The 21,620-nt window shown below is 35.7% G+C and overlaps 1 protein-coding gene across 1 annotated transcript in view; it reads left to right on the top strand.

The window, feature by feature from the left end:
- Window positions 1–21,620, top strand: part of mboat2a (membrane bound O-acyltransferase domain containing 2a) — a 56,052-nt gene that overhangs the window by 19,173 nt on the left and 15,259 nt on the right. Inside the window, exons 2-4 of the mRNA XM_079853156.1 lie at window positions 8,465–8,610; window positions 11,883–11,960; window positions 20,609–20,704. Of these exons, the coding sequence (XP_079709282.1) occupies window positions 8,465–8,610; window positions 11,883–11,960; window positions 20,609–20,704 (320 nt within the window). The remainder of the gene's footprint in view (window positions 1–8,464; window positions 8,611–11,882; window positions 11,961–20,608; window positions 20,705–21,620) is intronic.

Here is a 21,620-nt window from a genome sequence, read left to right as displayed (position 1 = left end):
TGTCTTTGTATATGTTTCGTTTACCTATATTTTGCATGTTTGTTGACATTTTCCTTTTTAAAGCCAAACCCTAATGGTGTCACATTTACAAACCCATGTTTGAGCTTTAGAATAATGTGAGCTTAGTACTCGCCCTTCATGCTAGTACACATTTCCCCTTAAATATAAAGGATGGTTTACATTTCCCTGAGATATTTACTCTGCACACAGTGACCATATCTTAATATTGACCTTTAGTAGTCATTCCCTGTTTCTCTATGTTCCTAAATGTCCCTTTCCTCATATATTTCTCTCTCAGCTGAAAGGCTGAAGGTGTCTGTGGAAACAAAGCCAGATGGCTTGCAAAGAGAGATGGTTTAGAGCCAAAGTGGGACAAAATCTGTCATCACTGTCTCTCTTTTGGTCTCTGTGTCCTTACTGCTGAGACTCATGGTATTTAGACTGGTGATCATAACTCTCTAAAAAATAGCATGGTCTAGATGTTTGTATTTTTTTTTTTAAAAATAAGAATTTCATAGATTTGGCATCTCAGACAAAGCATGTAAAATATTGCTGATTGATTTGTGTTGAAATGAGTTAATACAGTATTATCTATAATGAGGAAGGCTGTTAAAGCGATAGTTCACCCAAAAATGAAAATTCTGTCATCATTTACTCACCCTCATGTTGTCCCAAACCATACTTACTTTCTTCTAGGGTTGTCACAGTACCCGAATTTCAGTAGTTGCTACCAATACCAGTGAAATTTTGCAGTTCTTGATACCAGAGCAAAAACTGTTGGTTTACTTTAAAAAGTTGTGTCCCGTTTTGTCTCGTCCATTGGTTATCACTGTCAATAATCACAGTTTCCAATTTAAATATGGTTGTCAATCCAGAAACTTTGCAGTGTGCCTAGCAGCATGAAAACTAAACTTGTATTCAGGTTGTGAATGGGTAATAAACAGAAAAAAAGAGAAGAACCCTCACTATAGAATCTCTAAGGTTGCCAATCTCTAAAGCACAAGCTCACTAAATTCTGAACTCTTGTGAAAACTCCCGTTATAATAAAAAAAGCAGTCTTAATTGTTCTGATTTACATCGTGTTTACTCTTTGTTGGTTATAATGAAAGGATTCGCACATGCGCGGCTTGCGTTGAACAAAACAAAACCTTGTGCGTTTTCAGCAGTGTTAAGTGGATTCTGACTAACTTACTGACTAGCACCTCTGTGAGGCCATTGTGTTCACACACTCAACAGATATGATTGTGATTGGCTACAATGCTCAACGCTTGTAAAAACACACTGTAAATAGAAACCTTTGACTGTCAGGGAGCGCTCAAACGAACACGAACAAGAGCATTTGAAAACAGCATCTATCAGTGGTTACTGAACATGTCAGTCTGTAATACCGGTACTGCAGCAATGCTGGTACGGTTAACTTTTGTTTTTTTAGTACCGACTATTTTTTTGACAACCCTACTTTCTTCTGTGAAAACAAAAGGTATTTTCAGTGTGATTGGCTAACATATTATGTTAGCCAATCACATCGAAAATACCTTTTGTTTTGTATGTATATATATATATGCATTATATTTGGAACCCTCTCGAATACTTTTACTACGTTTTTACCATTACAAATGTTGAGATTAACAAATCGTGAAAAAAGTGATTATAGCATTATGTTTAGATATATTCCTATCACATGAAATGTTGCTGTTATGAGCATTGAGCAGATGACAGACACTCTGTTGATCATGTGAATGCAATGATCAAATCATTGCAACATGATTTCTGCACTCTCACAAATGCTTTCATCATAAATAACAATGCAAACACAATGTAAATACAGTAAGAGCTTCGTTGTGCAGTGTAAGTGTCATTGATTACATAACGGGAGTTTTGGCAAGTGTCCAGATAAACTCACGCTGTGTGATCGACAGCTTCACGAATTCTAAAAGGAGCATTCTTTGATCGCTTTCTGTATATAATTTAATCACAATTTAAATAGCAGATGATTTCCATGCTATGAAGAGAAACAATTTGAACTTGATCGTTTATTTACTGGCTTGATTTGCTGATGCATAAACCGTACTGAACGATTTTGAGACAAATGAGTTAATGCTTTTAGGTGATGCGTATATGCTCATTTGCATCGTTCAGGAAACACTGTCAATGTTTGTTTCATCATGCATTGCTATAACTTTAGAGTTTTCGCTTTTGCTTTCTGGTTGATAAAACAAGAGAAACATTTTCAACCAAGCGCTTCTCTGTTTTGTGTGAATTTTTGAGCAAAGTGAACCGTGTGAATTTTAGAGCAAAGAAAGGTTATGTTTAATTTGAATTTAATGTCCCAGATTAATTGAGTGTAATTCTGTGGTTCTTTTTAATGGCTCTAAAGCGACCACAAACGCCGGTTTATGTCATTTCAATTATGAAAGAGCTCTTAGAAATGTAACAATAGAAAAATGGCAAAGGCACATCATCTCAATAAATCTGCCTAAGCAACCACAATTACTTACAGTTGTGTGTGTGTGTGTGTGTGTGTGTGTGTGTGTGTGTGTGTGTGTGTGTGTGTGTGTGTGTGTGTGTGTGTGTGTGTGTGTGTGTGTGTGTGTGTGTGTGTGTGTGTGTGTGTGTGTGTGTGTGTGTGTGTGCACCAGATTTATCCTGCCAATAACAATGCTTCCTGTGATACAGAAAGTGTGGGGGATACAAAGAAGCAGCCAATGAGCTATTGTTTATGGCCCACTGTTTATGGCAAGCCGTTTTAACATTTAATCCTTAAAACATACTAGTATCTATTTTTAATGCTACACTTATTTTTTAGATACTAGTATCTATTCCATTAAGTACTAGTGCTTATTCTTTAGGTACTAGTTCCTTTTTAAAAGATACTAGTAGTTATTCATTAGATACTGGTTCTTATTTTTTATTGTTTTGAATGTACTGTAGGCTATATTAAAAACTTAACTACCAATAATAAAATTAAAAAAAAGTAGATCCAAAAACCGGTTCATACCCACCAGCCAAACAACCACAATACCCAGAGATTGAGATTTTTGCTGAGCATTCATAATTCCTTACAACCAAAAATTCGGAATATTAATCTCCATCTGAGAATGAGAGTCATGTCAAAATAAGAGTATATATGCACTATCATTATATTTATTTTACTCTAATACCATTAAAAAGTTAGGCTATTATTATATTGTTATTTTGAAAATGGCCTTCTGTAATTCAGTCCGTTTCCTGTCATCTCTATCTTTGATATGTTGTTGGTTCATTAATATTCAACATAGTATTTGCATGATTATTTAAATAGTACTAGTATCTATTAAGGTAAGGATATCTTTGATCTAAAATGTTACTAACTAAAAAATAAGCACTAGTTCTATTTTTTTCTTAACAGTATAATTAAATGCTATTGGAATAAGTACTAGTATTTAATGAATAAGTACTAGTATCTAACAAATAGGCACTAGTACCTAAAAAATAAGCACTAGTAGCTAATGAATAAGTTTAATGGAAGCTTAATGGAATAGAAACTAGTATCTAAAAAATAAGTACTAGTAGCATGAAAATAGATACTAGTAGGTTTTAAGGATTAAATGTTAAGATGGCTTGCCATATACCGTTGACCTGTTTAAGCAGACTGGGAAACAATGGCTTTTTCTGTACAGTATAACTGCCTGTAACGTTAAGGAGATGCGTGAGGTTTCTTTTCAAGGAAGGACATGTTTCCAGCAGTTGAAACATTTCAGACAGGGAGATTCAGAACGAAAGTGACAAGCACCTGAAGGGGACCGAGGGGATGAGAGGTGTCTCAAGGGAATGACAGAAATAGACCAGTGGAAACAAAACAAAAGCCTTCTGATTGAAGTTTCAGTAACATTCCCCAAGGTTTTATGCTAAACCGAATGCTATTGTCTTCTTTCCAGCACATTTTTAGAATAGGGAGGAACATTTTATTTTTGTCACTTTTTCTACTGAAGTTATACGCTGTTGTTGTCCATGACAGAATTGTACCCCCCTATGAATTTTTATTTATTTATTTATGTATTTATTAAATTGTTGGCAAAGCTCCAGCTTGTTAAGTGACGCTGAACAAAAGTTATTTCAATATTTAATTTGACTATTTTGAGCTATATGGTGATATTCTCTGATATACATTTTCAATGGCTATAGCTGTTAGCTTACTAACTAAAGGCTTTCTGAAAACACAAAAAATGATAATTAAATGTTTAATTCAATCATTTAGACTCCATAAAGCAATGTTCTGTCATTTCTGATCGGGCACTGATTGAATATAGTTACTCTGCCAATGAAATGCCTTGAGGATTCTGCATGGGGACATGATTTTTGCAACACACTGTCTCTATTTTTTTTTTTAATTGTCAGTCTACAGTACAAATGTGTCGGATGATCTGCCATTGAAATGAAAGCTTGTTTTGAAAACAACACAAGTAGCATAATCAATCACCGGCGTAAAATATCTGAAAGATATTAAAACTCAAACCCATCCTTGTTTCAGATGGATACTGGGATGGAATGGGCCACGCTTTTTGTAATGGACATGATTTGTCCCTGTCAAGTAAAATTGAATAAGTGAACTAAAACTAGAGTAAAATGAATGGAGAGTGAGCGATAAATAAAACAGTGCAGAGTCGGGAAGGCGGAGTTATTTTAAGCTGGTGACGGATTGTATCTTTGTTGAGCTGGAGCTCATTTGCATGGCAGCAGGCACATAAAGATGACCTCACTCTTGCTTTCTCACACACACTCTCTCTCTCTTTCTCTCTCAGACACACAAGCACACACACACTCAAGAGAGCCAGACAGAAGGCCACTGAGCAGCAGGGAGAAATATAATGTGTCTGTGTTGCTCCACAGCTGAGGATATATTAAAAATAGCAACCCGTTCTGTTTTTGCAATGTGTATTTTGCAGACTATGTGTATTTTCTGTATGCATATATACAAACAATACCTGTATGACCTTCAGCAAAATGTGCTTTAGTGTAATCACACAAAGCAATGCTCTTGAATCGACCTCCCATTTCAAGAGAGATGAATGAACCGAAATCTCCTTGACTCATTATTCGCCAAAACAGGAGACCCTTTTAGATAAAAGTTAATAAAAAAAAAATGCTTAAAGGAACACTCCACCGTTTTTTGAAACAGGGCTTATTCACCTTCTTTCCTACATTTAGATAGGTGGGCAAATGCATTTTTGTCTCAGTGCATGCATTGTTTTAGTTTGACAGGGTCAGCGCTAGCTTAGTTTAGCATAATGAATGGAATCCTTTGTTGCCAGCTAGCATGTCCTGAGTAAAAGTGATATAATTTTTTTTTAAAAACCCACCTAATTACTTCTTGTGGCCTGCGTATTCACAACAAGTACAAATAGTGATGCAGATTAACACCAGGCGATTTCCTATGCAGATATTAACTTGGGACTATATTAGGGGGAAGCACAGGCGAAGCACTGCTACTTGGGCGCAGAGATATCACGCCCAAGTAGCAGTGCTTCGCCTGTACTTCCCCCTATATAGTCCTTATATAAGTCAATATCTGCATAGGAAATCGCCTAGTGTTAATCTGCATCGCTATTTGCACTTGTTGTGAATACGCAGGCCACAAGAAGTAATTAGGTGGGTTGTTTTAATTTTTTATATCACTTTTACTCAGGACATGCTAGCTGGCAACAAAGGATTCCATTCATTATGCTAAGCTAAGCTAGCGCTGACCCTGTCAAACTAAAACAATGCATGCACTGAGACAGAAATGCATTTGCCCACCTATCTAAATGTAGGAAAGAAAGTGAATAAGCCCTATTTCAAAAAACGGTGGAGTGTTCCTTTAAAGAAATTAATGTATACATCCCCTATGTGATAACTGGTCAAAACTTCCTGAATTAAACATGCAATTCAATGTGAGGTCATGTGTCAACAATGTAGCATACTATATTTTTAAAATATTTTTTTAGATTATTTCCATGCGATATTTTTCTGAACAGAACTGAGCAACTAGTTGTCAATGACGTATTTAAACGCACATCAGAGATGTGTCTCCTGTGTGTGCGGTGCAAACAGGGAAAGAGGTTTGAGCCTTGACTCATTCGTGTTGCCAGAAAAAAACACAAACAAGATCAAGCCCAAAATAAACCTAAATAAATCCAAAAGCTTTACAAGTCAAAAATATCGTGACCCATATTTTAGCAGCTCTATAAACTGGATTGCGCTATTCTGTGAAGCAGCCTTCCAATACAAAACACAACGCCTCTGTCGATACTGATCTGATTAAAAAAGGCTTTGGTCGCTGTAATATTACTTTGGTCAATATAGCCATAGTGAATACCTAAAGCACACAGGCTATTGTTAAGTCACATTCCATATACAGTACACACAGAATGATAATTTAGGGGATTCATGCCCGTATTTAACTGTGGTTGTTATTTCAGAAACTTTATAGTGTACGTGGCCAGTATATACTTTGCAGTAAGCTGTATGTATCTATCATCCCATCCCGAACATAACCAGCGCCTCATCAGTTTCCACAAAGGCAGAAAAGCAGCTTTAGCGCTAAGATAAACTGTCCATTAGGTAATGGACAAGCATATCTCTGCTCTCACCCACTTGCTACTCACGATCAGTGAGAAACTCCTGATTAATACTGGCGATGCTTAGGAAGGGTTTGGATTTAAATGCTTATTTCACTGCTTTGCATACCTCATTTATCATCAGGACCTTGAGCTCTAGTACTGTATTTCTGTATCTGTGTAGTGTGTCACCCATACAGGTGCTGTATTGTTTTGACTATTGCACTCATGAAGTTATTGGATGGCTCACAAAAAAAGTTTTAACCCACCTAATCTTGCGTAAGTAAAATACTCCTGAAATTAAAGAAAGAGCGAGAGACTTAAAGGAATAGTTCACTTTAAAATGAAAATTCTGTCATCATATACTCACCCTCATGTTGTTTCAAACCTGTATGAATTTCTTTCTTCTGCTGAACACAAAGGAAGATATTTAGAAGAATATCAGTAACCACAGACAGTTTCTGGGTCCCATTGACTTTCATAGTAGGAAAAAAATATACTATGGAAGTCAATGGGAACCAGAAACTATCTGGTTACTGACATTCTTCTAAATATCTTCCTTTGTGTTCAGCAGAAGAAAGAAATTCATACAGGTTTGAAACAACATGAGGGTGAGTATATGATGACAGAATTTTCATTTTAAAGTGAAATATTCCTTTAAGATTCAACTCAGCAGCCAACTGTACATACTTTACGAGATTAGCCGTATAAAGCACAGAAGACTGTAACGTTCAGGTCCAGATGTGACTTTGTACAGTAAACAGTGACATCATGTAAAATAAAACACTTTGATTGGTTTGTGAACTACATGCTGTTTCTTTTCGTATCACTTAAGCCCTATTCGCACTGGATTAGTATTATCTGGGGACCTCGTGTGATTTAGAAATGACCCACCTATATCTGAATTTCGTGTGGCGCATTCGCACAGGATAAGCGAAGCCTTTGATTTTACTCGAATTTACTGACTTATCTCCCGGATATGATGTCAATAGGCTATTGTTTGGAAATGTCTTGTCGTTATTATAGGTCTAGCTGTATGATATATCATAAACAGAAGAATGTTCCTTACCCCATGCTGCAACGCCACATATCAACCATCTCCATCTAATCATTCTTTTTGTTTTTTGCTCTTGTGATGGTTTTCAGCTTTCTCTTTCTGCAAATTGTATAGTTTTATCGTATAGTGTACAGCGATATGACCCAGCACCCCAAATACTATCAAAACACTCCATTCTTCGCAAAAGATGGATAAAAAAGCGCACAGGAAACAAAAACCTTGAAAAAATTATACGACCCCGCCAAATCACAGAGATGCCGATTCGCACGGGATTAAGATCACAGACAACCTCCGCAATTATTACAAATGACTAGAGATCACCAGGTAATACTTATCCTGTGCAAATAGGGCTTTAGAATTAGTTTTGCAGTGGTTGGGCATGAAGAAAAATCCAAACTTTCTTGTCATAAAATCCAATGATTTCAATGGACATTGTGTCTTGCAAAGGCTGAGAGGATATATGGAAGGGTTTCTGAAAGTAATTATTTTGCTATATTGTATATATTAAGTAGTATATGCCTTTGATGAAGGAAGATGCTCTTTTTGCCACGCAATTTTGTAGTTACGGCATTTACTAGCAGGAACTAACTGCTGAAAGTCGGCAGCCAAACAGTGACCCCCAGTTCTGAACCAAGAGAACATTTCAAGCTTGTTATGATGTAATTCCCTCTTCTCATCCACTGACATGACTTTTCACAAATGCATTTATCTTGTGTTAATGTCAACATAGTTTACATTCAGCAATTTAACAGTACTTGAAGACATACATTTGAAGATTAAATGGAGATTAGTTTTGATTTCCTCAAAATTAACCTTCTGTGTCTCTCATTAGGTGAACTTTGTGGTGTGCCAGCTGTTCGCCCTGGTCACGGCTTTCTGGTTCAGACTCTACCTGCACCCTAGTAAGACGAGCCCCTTCATCCGGCATGTAGTTGCCACCCTGCTGGGCTTCTATTTGGCCCTCTTCTGCTTTGGCTGGTGAGTTGTTTGTCTGCTTCATCCCTCATATATCTCAGATCCATCCACATTTGATCCATAGCAAATGCATTTGGATCTATGAATTGCATATCATAGCATTGATAGGCGGTTAGCGAGCCATTCAATTTATAATGAGGCTATGGACTGCTGGCAGAAGACCAGAGTCTCCTCAGAAGCTACGCTGTGCGCTGCATGCTGGAAACTTGAGAGATGCTCTGATGGAGCAGTTTGTAGGCCTCTTTTTATTGATCTGTACATGTTTACAACACAACACCATTAGTGTAAGAAATCTGTCCATTTTTTAAGGAGGCCTGTTTTGGGTTTGGAATGGTTTGGTTTGGTTTGGTTTGTCAGGACTGAACCATAAATGCAACTTCTCTGCTGTGCTTGTTAGTTCAAATTAAATTAGAGTTGAATATAACAGAAAAGCTGCATTGAGATGCATGGAAGGAGTTGTTAGTTAACAGGTAAAACGTGTATGCATTGGTACTATTTGTATTTTCAATGTTGACTTTAATAGTTTATTGTTACTGTGCAGTTAATGAAATGAATAAGGAAAAGCAACCACCTTTTCCAAAGGGCTTTTCAAATGTTTGAATACAAAATGTATGTATTCTGTTGACAGTAATTTCTGATTTGTGACCCTGGACCACAAAACCAGTCACATGTCGCACGGGTATATTTGTGGCAATAGCCAACAATACATTGTATGGGTCAAAATTATCGATTTTTCTTTTATGCCAAAAATCATTAGGATATTAAATAAAGATCATGTTCCATGAAGATATTTTGTAAATTTCTTACCGTAAATGTATAAAACATTTATTTTTGTGAGTGAATTCAGCACAATCGCCAACATAAATGGAAAACTTTAAAGGAGATTTTCTCAATGTTTTCGATTTTTTTTGCACCCTCAGATTCCAGATTTTCAAATAGTTGTATCTCAGCCAAATATCATCCTATCATTAACAAACCATATATCAATGGAAATCTTATTTATTCAGCTTTCAGATGATGTACTGTATAAATGTCAATTTTAAAAAATTACCCATGTGACTGGTTTTGTGGTCCAGGATCACATTTATAGAATGATAAAAAAGAAATCCCCTTTGTAAAAACCTTTAACTCTGTCAACAGATGAAACATAATTTTGAACCTGGCATTATCCAATGTTAACATTTCTGTTCTGATAATGTATGAAATATTTTGTAATATTTAAACATAACATTTCAGAAAACCTGTAATTCAAAACAATTGTCTTATTGTACTTTGATTAATCTATTGGGAAAGTACGGTGATATCTATTATAGTTAAAAATTTTACCCTATTCAAACCAAATACTAAGACATTCTGAAATATTAAGTGTCTCAAATAATTTTTTTTTCTTTTCATGTATACATTTCATGTATTTGTATGTACTGATGATGATATGCTTTATACTGCCACATTTTGTAATAATAAGAAAAGTGCAAAGTAAAAGCATAAGACTTTTAGACCTCGGATAGTGTTTCAACATTAAAGTCCGTGTGAACCGGAAGTTGCAAACGACTTTTCTCCAGTGTTGTGACGTATTTCCCAGTGAAAAGGAATATTGAACAGAGGGCAGGGTTTTACTCTAGTGCTCCTCCTCTCCATCTCTCACTCATAGCAGACTAACGGTTTGAGGGGAGTGGTTAAGCGTTGCCCAACCCAAGCCGTCAAACCTACATCATCAGAGAAGGAACGCCATTCCAGACCGGAAGTAACATTTCAGACTTTGATTAAAGATTACGACGGCAAACAATTTTTTTCTGTGTATTAACTTGCATGGATTAATTTGTCACCACAAGACTAGTAATATGCGCTAACAAAGTAAATAGGGTCAATTTTGATTTCAGTTGGACTTTAACTAAAATAAAGACAGACCAAATTTACATAATCAAATCACTTTATTTATCACAAGGTCAAAGTGTGATGAATTGCATTAGTGGGAGTCATGCTCAAGCTGGCATTTATTGAAAAACATCTGACCATATGGAACAGTATATTACAGCTCTCTGAGCAAAGGTCAGTCTACCCAAATCAAACAGGAAGTCTTTATGCAATGAACATGACAGCAAGAAGAAGTTTACCAAGATCTAGAAGATGCTAATGTGTGGTACTTGCGCATTTTGGAATGCATTTATTTTTCCTCATATTGTAGTAAGTACCAACTGTATCATGCAAATGTCTTTTCTATTTGTGTGGCAGTGTGTGAGGGGGTTCCCCGTCAGCTGTTCTGTTGAGATGATGTGCTATCGTCACATACTCAGAGAGTTTGTTTCTGAACCCTTCTCTGTCCAGCAGAGGCTCATTCAGTTCATTTACTTTCTTAATGTGAGTTCCAGGTGTTATTGTGTGGGATTCATCAGTACATGTTATTGAAGAGTAAAAAAAAAAAGCTTTTGTTTCAACGAAATGCAATTGCTTGCCTCACCTCTCAAAATAAAATTCTCTTTTTCCCATTACAAAGGCATTGTGTACCAATAGTTAAGATAGCTCTAGCTCTATTCTGGTACAGACCGCCCACTTTTTTCACAATCCAAACAATTCCAGATGGATGTTTCTTCTGTTGGATGGTGTCGATTACAGCCTTTTATGTAGGTCTACTAAATTTTGTGACAAATTTCTGTTTGCAACATGCTTTTTTTTACAGCGGTTCAGCATTGTAAGACATGTTGTTCACACAAATTAGAGTTATTTTGGATTTGCTTGATGATGACGTAAAGCCAAACATGAACTGCGAGCAAACGACATGACAAAGCTATACACTTCAATTTGAATGAACAAAGTGTAGACAATGTAAATAATCGATTAAGTTGTTATCTTTATTTAGTGAAAGTAGCAATAAAGACATTCAGCAACTCCTTTGACCACTTGTCTTGCTTAGGGTCATGGGGATGCTAGGAAACACCCTGGATGGCACAGCATATATGTTAAAGCAAATATCTAATCATCCAATCACATGGCAGCAACTCAATGCATTTAGGCATGTATAGATCATCAAGACGATCTGCTGAAGTTCAAACTGAGCATCAGAATGGGGAAGAAAGGTGATTTAAGTAACTTTGAACGTGGCATGGTTGTTGGTACCAGACGGGGCTGGACTGAGTATTTCAGAAACTGCTGATCTACTGGGATTTGTATATGGGCTATTTGGTCTTATGTTATTCAAAATGATTGTCATAGTTTAATAAAGTTTTATGTCCATACTCCTTTTATTGGTATCCTCTTCTCCTTGTGCTTCATTTCAGGTATGCCTTACATTTTCTGGTACAGAGCGGTCTAGCTTACGGCGTCATGATCTTCACAGGTGTGGAACACATGCACAAGTGAGTACCGACCTCACAATTCCCTACACCATCAAACGGCCCTGCTTTCAATAACAGGAACAATCTCATATCAAATCAAAAATGTATTATTTATGGCATTGGAACAGTGTTCTCAACAGTGTCATGACACAGTCATCAAGCCATCCAGTTCACAATATGCTTATGAGTTATTCATCTAACCCTGCGTTTGGTTTGTTGAAGAGTAATCCATGCCGCTCTCACACATCCATTTCATTCTTTTGAGTAAACAGCCCCGGGGCAACGAGTGAACGTCTGTTTTTATCATTGATTCCACAAGTTGTATGCTGAGTGACGGCTACCTCTGATCTGAGGTCAGATGAATGGATGTGCTGGACCATGTGGTTTGCACTGCTGCTCAGGGCGGTACCAAAAATAACCAGTGCTGCTTGATAGTGATTATTATTAAAAACCAATGTGTAGTGTGTACTGAATCCTAGGCCATGGCAACAAAAACAAGGAAAATACTGACATGATCATATGTTTTCATTACGTATTTCTGAATAACAGGGACATCATTTCAAATCTGAGAGATTTAGATAACTGTGCTAGGACACCTGACCTTGGCACATACTTCTGAACATCCAGCCAAAAGGCCTGCCAGCATGGTTTGTGAACTTCGGCTAGTTAAAAAGGTCATTATGACAAGTTGACCGTCGGCCTTCTGCCCAGATGTTTGCATAACGGCATAATTATCATACAAGGAGTTTGTCCACGTGTACTAAACACACAGAGCAGGTATAGTGCATACTGTAGAATGTTCAGGGTTCAATGCACCACCTCACATTTACCTCTTAAAGAAATCATAAAAACCAGTAAAAATCAATTGTTCAATCAATGATCAAAATGATCAAAAATCAATTATCAATTATTTAATTGTTCTCATTTCTCTTATTTTTTTATTTTTTTTCCCTTTTTTTTCCGCTCATTAAGAGTTCATCTTTAAAAACAAAACATTACAAAAAAATAATAATAATACTGTTAAATGTAAATGTTAATATGAATTTTTCATACTGTAATGTTGTGATGCTCAAATTCACTTGTAGCATTTAAGTTTTATTTTTATTTTTATTCAAACACAATAGTATAGAATTTTAATATCTGCCATTTATCATTTATCGGCTGTGCCATAAAAAAAAAAATTATTGGCTTATTGGTATCGGCTAGAATTTATAATATCAGTGCATTCCTACTTACCAAACATGTCTTTGTGAAGTTAATGACATGAACATGTAAATCCATTAATCAGATTTTTTCACACGAGTACAAAACATGACATGACGTACACTGTAAAAAAAATATTTGTAATTTGTAAAGAAAATAATGAAAACCTAAAGTAAAAACCTGTTAATTGGTTAACTAAGTTTTCTTACCATATATGGAGAAAAACTAAAAACATTTTATTATATGTAATTTTACTCTAAAATACTGTCATATTTGTTTGTTTTTTCAACTATGAATGATCGTTTTTACTGTGAAAAACACTTGAGAGACATTCCCAGAAGTCCCTGCATGACACGTATGATTTAAAAAAATAAATAATTTTGTTTCTTCTTATTTATCAGTAATTAGTTAATTGTTAGTTGATGTTATTACATGTTTATTGTATTCTTTGAATTTCATGTGTGTTACCCTGATAGTGTTTTGTGTAGGTATATTTTTAGGTAAAAAACAGATTTTGGTTTGTTCAAGTAGATAGGTATATAACATTATATCACTTAATAAAATGTACGGTTATAAGTTGTAAAATATGCAAGGCACTAGTACCATCCCATAAACAATTTTTATGGTGAATTCCTGGCAACCACGACAGCTTTTTTATCGTAAATTTAACAAGATTTTTTTTTTCTGTGTAACTGGTTTATGGTTTATGTGGAGCAGACTCCATGTGAATTATTTCTGTTGCAAATAACCAGAACTTTCCACCTACAACAGTTATTCCACCACAAAAGGACACTCCTGAATGGTTTGTGATTTTTACAATCTAATAGATTGAACCCAGTACATTCCTTTAACCTACTGGACTTTGCATTGCTAAACTAGACAAACTAGACCTTGAAACAATGTATTTTGAACCGTGAATGTTTCATATTAGATGTAAGATAATATTTTAGGTCACAGTAATCTGTAGTTTGCACCGATTATGAAACAAGTCACTTTTCCTTTCTCTTGGCTTGTTTGTTTTCTTCTAAGAAGATAAAAAGCAGCAACTTGTAAACTGTTGAAGACTGATAAGATGAACTTGTGCAGGAGTCTGTGGGGATGATAGAGACGTAGACTGGCCCTGTTCCCTGCAGTGAGAACAGAGAGCGCATTAGGGATGCAGCGCTACAGAACAGACCTTTTGAAACTCCAGGAGACGATCAGTCAGTAATAGAGTGATGCCATGCTCCACTGCTCTGGGGAGATGAGAGGGCAAAGCAAAGGATGAAGGGAAATTGAAAAACAGGGGTGGAAAACCACTAAGGAATGCACGATGTGTGTGTGTGTGTGTGTGTGTGTTTGTGTTTGCAGAAAAAGCAGAAGTATCTATTTTGAGAGGCTCACATTACTTAACTGGTTTACTACCTGTAATCATTAAGTCAGACTAACAATCAAACTGGCATAGATTAGCTGCTGACGTGATGATGCAGACACTTCATTATATAAAAAAAACATACTCTCTCTTCTCTGACCTTAAAGCCAACACGAATTGGCATTCGCAACCCATTTTATTTCCATAATGTGATGTTTTTAACAATATCTAGAAAGAAACATACATGTGTAAAAAGTATGTGCACCCTTGGATTCATAATAACATAATAACTGGTTGGTCGTACTATGGAAGCAGTAACTTTTTCGACGAATTTATGTGGATTTTTTTTTTTTTCTTGCACCACAAACTGTCAGCAGGCTTTTTCCTACTGCATCTTTAAGACTAAGGATGCACAATATATTGGCAACCGTATCGGCCAATATGTTATCATTATCAATATTTGGCCAATATTAAAGTGATTCCAATATGATTTGAATCACTTCAAAAAAGGAAAATACAGTTAAGTGCAACATGTGCAGCACAATCTGTCATATGAGACCCTGGATCACAAAACCAGTCACATGTCGCACTGGTATATTTGTGGCAATAGCCAACAATACATTGTATGGGTCAAAATTATCGATTCTTCTTTTATGCCAAAAATCATTAGGATATTAAGTAAAGATCATGTTCCATGAAGATATTTTGTAAATTTCCTACTGTAAATATATAAAACATTTATTTTTGTGAGTGAATGCAGCACAATCGCGAAAACATAAATGGACAACTTTAAAAGCGATTTTCTCAATGTTTCGATTTTTTTTTTTGCACCCTCAGATTCCAGATTTTTAAATAGTTGTATCTCGGCCAAATATTCCTATCCTAACAAACCATACACCAATGGAAAGCTTATTTATTCAGCTTCCAGGTGATGAAAAAAAAAAAAAAAAAAAATACCCATGTGACTGATTTTATGGTCCAGTGTCACATATAGGCTACATAAAATTATAATGAAAACATTAAAATTGTGTGCTTGGGACATGGCTTTTAATGGTGAGACTTTTGGTTTTGTAATAAGGCTCTCAAAAATTCTATAAAAATTTGGATTTAGATTTACCGTATTGGCCAATATATCGATTATCGGCTTTCTAATATAAAGAATTATAGGTTATCGTATCGACCAAAATTCTCATATTGGTGCATCCCTATTTAAGACTTACATGCACAACAAAAATTACTGACCCCAAACTTTTGAATGGTAATCATTGCTTTCAATGTCCTTACAGTACCTTTACCTTACAGTCCCACTACTTTTAATGAAAATGATTGTGTGTTGAGCTTCAGGATGTGACGCTGAAATTTGTTTAATTTGTGTAATCGTCCATATGAATGATGATGCGTATTGCAGTTGCGCTGTCATATGTGCCTACTACACACGTTTAATTTTTTACCATTTTTGGGAGGTGTAAAATACATGCGGCTTCAACAACCAGAAGTGTTTCCAGTTTCGTTTCAGGATGTGGTTTGAGTCATCGGATTTAAATCCATCTCAAATCGTTTCAGAGGGCATTTACACCTGGCCTTTTCACGATTGGATGGCTATCCTATCATAGAAAATACATGAAGTGACCAGGTGTAAACAGGCCATATGATTTGAGGCAACTTGAGTGACAGTGATAGTTGGTGTGGCAGCAAATTTCAGGGTTTTTTATGCAAATAATTAAAAACACAGACAGGCAATGCAGACAACTTGGCAGACAACTACAGACCACTTGGTGACCTTTAGCGATTGGTGTGTGAATATGCTTTTAGAGCTCTAATGGATGTCTATTTATTGACAGCTTGATTCTTTGAGCGTCAAACTCAGGTTTAAGAGTTTAAGAATCTATACAGATTAAATGGAGCATGGTAAGCTTTCATACTGAGGTCTTTCTTTCACGTTCAGCCTTGTGAAATACAGTATGTCAACACAAAACTACCTTCTATAACCATGTGCCTTTAACTTCTGCGCTGAGAGTTAAAGAGTTTTGGTGAAAGGTCGTTCTCTCAGGTCTTGTTCTATTGCACAATGGTGTGACTGTCGCCCGTTTCATTAAAAATGACACGTTTATGATGTGATTTATTGCTTTAATATGTTTCCACTCAGGCATGTGAGAGAAGGGTTTTATGGGGTAGACAAGACCCCCATCTAACAGCTGCTGATAACACGTCATCCTTGTGTCTCACCTTTGTAAATTATCATCTTGAGACTTAGTGCGGCGGTCGTTGCCAAATGAAAATGGAACTAGAAATGAGAGAGAGAGAACTGCCCTCATCACGGGTCACTGGAGCTCTTGTCTGCCTTATTGGAGATGAATAGTGTAAATGTATATTTATAGATGTGCTACTGTAGAGTGTGAGTCCTTGAAAGGCAGTTTATGCTTTCTAGTGGAGACTGTGTCAAGGGAAAGAGGCTGAAAAAGATCAATAGGTGATGCACGTTATGCACAACATGGCACTTTTGGAATGGAAGTCACAACTTTTTGTTACAAGGGGCCAATCGCTTTTTTTGAATAGAGATGGCTGTATATTTATTTAAAATGCTGTTTTAAATGAAAATGAAAATTTCTTATTTAAATGCAATGTTTTTTTTTTGGCTTTGGTTTGGTTTTGGTTTGGGTTTTCTTGAAAGCCAATGTGTGACCGTGAAAAGATTTATGTGCTGATTTATGTCACTGATTTAGTGTTAGAAAGTTAGTTTGCACTTACAGTTTATTGACTGGGAAGGGCTTGCTGTATACTACTGCGAGTATACAGCGTGTTTCTCCCTCTTAACTGCTTCAAGGTCTTGATAAATTGTGGCATTTCTTTGTTGTTTAGAATCAAGTATTCCTGTAATTCTTTCATCTTTTATCGGTTTAATAAAGAACTCTCATCTTCTGTCCAAACATACCGCCCCATCTTTAAAGAATGATCGACTTTTACGTACGCCAGGTGACCTGAAAAACCACCTCATGTAAGCGTAAAAACGTTTTTGCGAGTTTTTGCAAAATTGTCGTGTTTCCATTGGCCGTATTTTCAATTCGCAAGAGTTCTGGGGGGGATTTATACCGAACCATTTTGACAACAGACTTTGCTCAGGCATTTCAAAACAACCAAAATGCATTTCAGATGCTGTGCAAAAAGATCGCTCTGCTGGTTAGTCCAGTTATGTCGTCCCATCGCGCAAAGTCACTTTCTTTTTAAAGGAGAACTCCGGTCAATTTTAACATTGAGCTCATTTTTTTGTCAATTTGGAGTGCTGTCAGTACAGAGAACAACGACAAAAATCGGTGTTGCCTACACCGTGTTATCCTCTTTTTAAAATTTGCACCCTGTTGACTTCAATGGGGCAAGTTTTAAACCTGCTTTTAGCCTCTTAACATCCTTGATGTGTCATTACAAGTGCTCAGCCATGTGAGTGATTCCTTCAGAGTGAACACGTGTGAATCTGACTGCAGTAGATGTGGAAGATATGAATAAAAGTGATGTTAATTCAGCCAGTGCTCATACCTGTATTTATTTCCTGTTTTCGGTCGAAGTCCACAGTAGTTGATTGTCGAGTTCACGCGCGTGATCATAGGTAACTAACTAACTGCGCGAACTCGACAATCGACTACTGTGGACTTCGACCGAAAACAGGAAATAAATACAGTTATGTGCGCTGGCTGAATTATTATAATTTGTATTCATATCTTGCACATCTACTGCAGTCAGATTGACCCGCGTTCACTCTGAAGGAATCACTCACATGGCTGGGCACTTTTAATGACACATCAAGGATGTTAAGAGGCTAAAAGCAGGTTTAAAACTTGCCCCATTGAAGTCAACAGGGTGCAAATTTTAAAAAGAGGATAACACGGTGTAGGCAACACCGATTTTTGTCGTTGTTCTCTGTACTGACAGCACTCCAAATTTACAAAAAAATGAGCTCAATGTTAAAATTGACCGGAGTTCTCCTTTAATGCGCATCATGGAATTTATTCTGTAAATGTGTTTCCATCTTAGTTTATGTGCATTTTCTTATCGGATAAAAAATGTATCCGACTCAAACGAGCGCATACGTTTTTTTTAATGCACATTTTTAGAATTTATGCTCATCTTGGCATTTCCATCCATCAGTTTTTGATGCGATATCTCAAAATGCGCATGAAATATGTGGATTGAAACATAGCTACTGATAGGCTGGGAAGAAAGGTGCTGCAACAATGTAAAATATGTGAAAAATAATGTGTGAATAAACTATTCTAGTAGACCCCTAAAACAAAATCAATACTCTGAAAAGGGGCATCCATAATAGGTCCCTTTAAATAATTGAATTTTTTTTAGGATTGTATATTTAATGTTTCTAACATCAATATCAAGACTTTTCTAAATGATAGCCTAGGCTACATCTGAATTTCCATAATTTTGTATGATGTAAATACTCGTTTGCATGTGCATGTTAGCGTTATCATCTACATCCATTATCTTAAAATTCATTATTATTGAACAAGTTGATAGAAAACATCACAAATTTTTTGTTTTGTGGTTGTGGTCAGTATTAGCTGAACAAAAAAGCATTCAAGGATGCACACTTAGAAAATCCACTAAAAACGGTATACCATCCAGGCATTTATGGCATACTATGTTATATACTTTGGATTTGGGATGCGTTCTACATTGAAAATCACAGCCCATCTTCTAACTGTACAATGTTCCCTATGCAACTAGAAGGCAACCTCCACACAATCATCCTACAGAATGCTTAAACAGAAGAAGGTCTTCTTAGTACACACAGTGCTGCTCAGAGCTCTGATGAAGGGCCTAGTGTTGAGACAGGGCAGGCACCGCCTCTGAATACTGCGAGTGGGACTGTAGACATGTTAAACCGGCTTTGTTTGAGGCAAAGACAGAAACTACATTGCCAAGAATTTGCCCACTGTTTCCTGGTGAGGAATCGGGGGACTTGGCTGCCTGAGTCAGAAACCTGAATGTAGCATACCAAACGTTCTGCAGCTGTGTGCGGCTGATAGTGGGAGCAAATTCAAAGGCTTTTGCCTCAAACTGAGGCCCTGCTGAACATCAGTGGGTCCTTGATCACTTTCAGTGGCTCTTTTTGATGGTTAATATGCTGCATAAAAGATCTGATTGTGGGAGGACTTTAATAAGCCGAGTTGAAGTTATGGCACGAGTACGGTAGTGTTGTTCTAACATACCGCTTTAGGCAGTGATGTAATTGAGAAGCCTTGATCACTCTCTCCACTCACAGATTTGTTGTAGTATGCAAATAACTTTGATGAATTAGCTTGTTTAATATCAGATATCAGATGTGAGCTATTTGCGGCAAAGTGGGGGCTCAAGCTATTTTAAGATAATGGCGCCAATTGCTAAATTGAAATTAACCAACAAAATAAGAGAAAAATACTAATGGAATGTATTTTAATATTTATTATTTGACTAGTTTTGTTGTTCTCTTTGTCTTTTTATTAAGTTAAGTAAATGAATCAAAGCAGTATATAGTAAGGAAATAATTGAACCATAAGAAATGTTTGTAATTGGACAATGTCTTTCCAGTGAAAATTGTTTGTCTACTCGGATGATGCAGTGAATTTGCTGTTTACTGAATATTGCACCGAATATACTGTACACTTAAAATTAGATGTAAATTAGTTTTACAACGATAAACATTTTAAACAGAAATATATTATCACAAGACCTAATTACGTTTAATTCAGTGAGAGACATCCATTTCTAATCTCCTAAATTAAATTAAATCAGTTATTTTTCTAATTTTAACTCAGTCTTCTATAAAAATGACTAATTTGTTTAGACTGCCAAAAGTAAGTCAATAAAGAGATGTTAAAATTACTTGGGGGTTTATTTGTTATGCAGGAAATGGAAGGATAATTTGGTGCATTGAATTGTGGGATACAGTATTTTCACACTGTGTGGTTTATGTATACTGCACTTTTTGCATATATAACATTTGCATAGTGCCCACGATTTACACACTGCTGAAATGAAGTAGGCATAGTATGAATGTGGTATGTTTTACCAAATATAGCCTTTTTTTTTTTTTTTTTTCAACTTTTCCTCTCATTTGCCTTCTCCTTAGATACTGCTTTGTGGTTACGCTGGGATATCTCAGTTTCTGCCAGGTCACCAGAATCTTTGTGTTTGACTATGGCATGTACTCAGCTGACTTCACTGGGTAAGTTATTTTTGCACTGGAATCATTATCATTAATGAAAACTGAGTGAAAACATTTTTGCTAACTGAAAAAACAGTAAACAGTGACAGTAAAGACTTTTCTATTTTAAGTAAATGCTGTCCTTTTGAATCCTGAAAAAATCAAAAAATGTAAATCCACAAAAATAGAAAACAGCTATTTTAAATTACAAAAACATTACTGTTTTATTGTATTTTTGATCAAATAAATACATTGGTGAGCATAAGAGACTTCTTTCAAAAACAATTATAAACTTTTACTACCCAAAATTACCCAAAACGCTTGTGTATAATTTATATAAATACTAAAACTATAACACAATTCTAATAAAAAAAAATCACTGTAACAAATATTGTTTGTTAATATTTTGAATTCAATTTAATTCTGCTTTCATTTTAGTTTTAGTTAAGTTTTAGTAATTCTGTTGTTTAGTCTTTTTTTTTTTTTTTTTTAATGTCTATAGTTTTTATTAATTTTCATTTCAGTTTTAGTTTGGTACATCAGGTTAGGCCTAATGAAACTAAACTTTTTTCATATTTTATTTTATGTCAGTTAACGTTTATTTATTTCAAGTTTTTTTTAAAAGTTTTTGTTAACAATATTAACACTGATATAGTTTGTTCTATATAGGTGATATGTAAAGTGATATAGACTAGGTGATATAGACTAGTAAAATCTATATATTTAATAACATGCCTCAAATAATGTTCTTAGTCTTTCCTTCCCGTGACAGGGCATCACAGACAGAAGCTAAAATAGTTTACTTTAAAATAAATGAAAATTAAATTAAATTACAGTTTGTGTAACCAAATAATAACTGGGTGGAAATTGGACACACTGCGTGACTTTTATTTATAAACGAACCCGAAATAGACCGGGACTCTTATTTTGAAATGTC

The sequence above is a fragment of the Squalius cephalus genome (assembly GCF_949319135.1).
Source record: "Squalius cephalus genome assembly, chromosome: 20".
NCBI classification, from domain to species: Eukaryota; Metazoa; Chordata; class Actinopteri; order Cypriniformes; family Leuciscidae; genus Squalius; species Squalius cephalus.
Note: the sequence above shows the minus strand (reverse complement) of the source record. Positions and strands in the feature narration are given on the sequence as shown.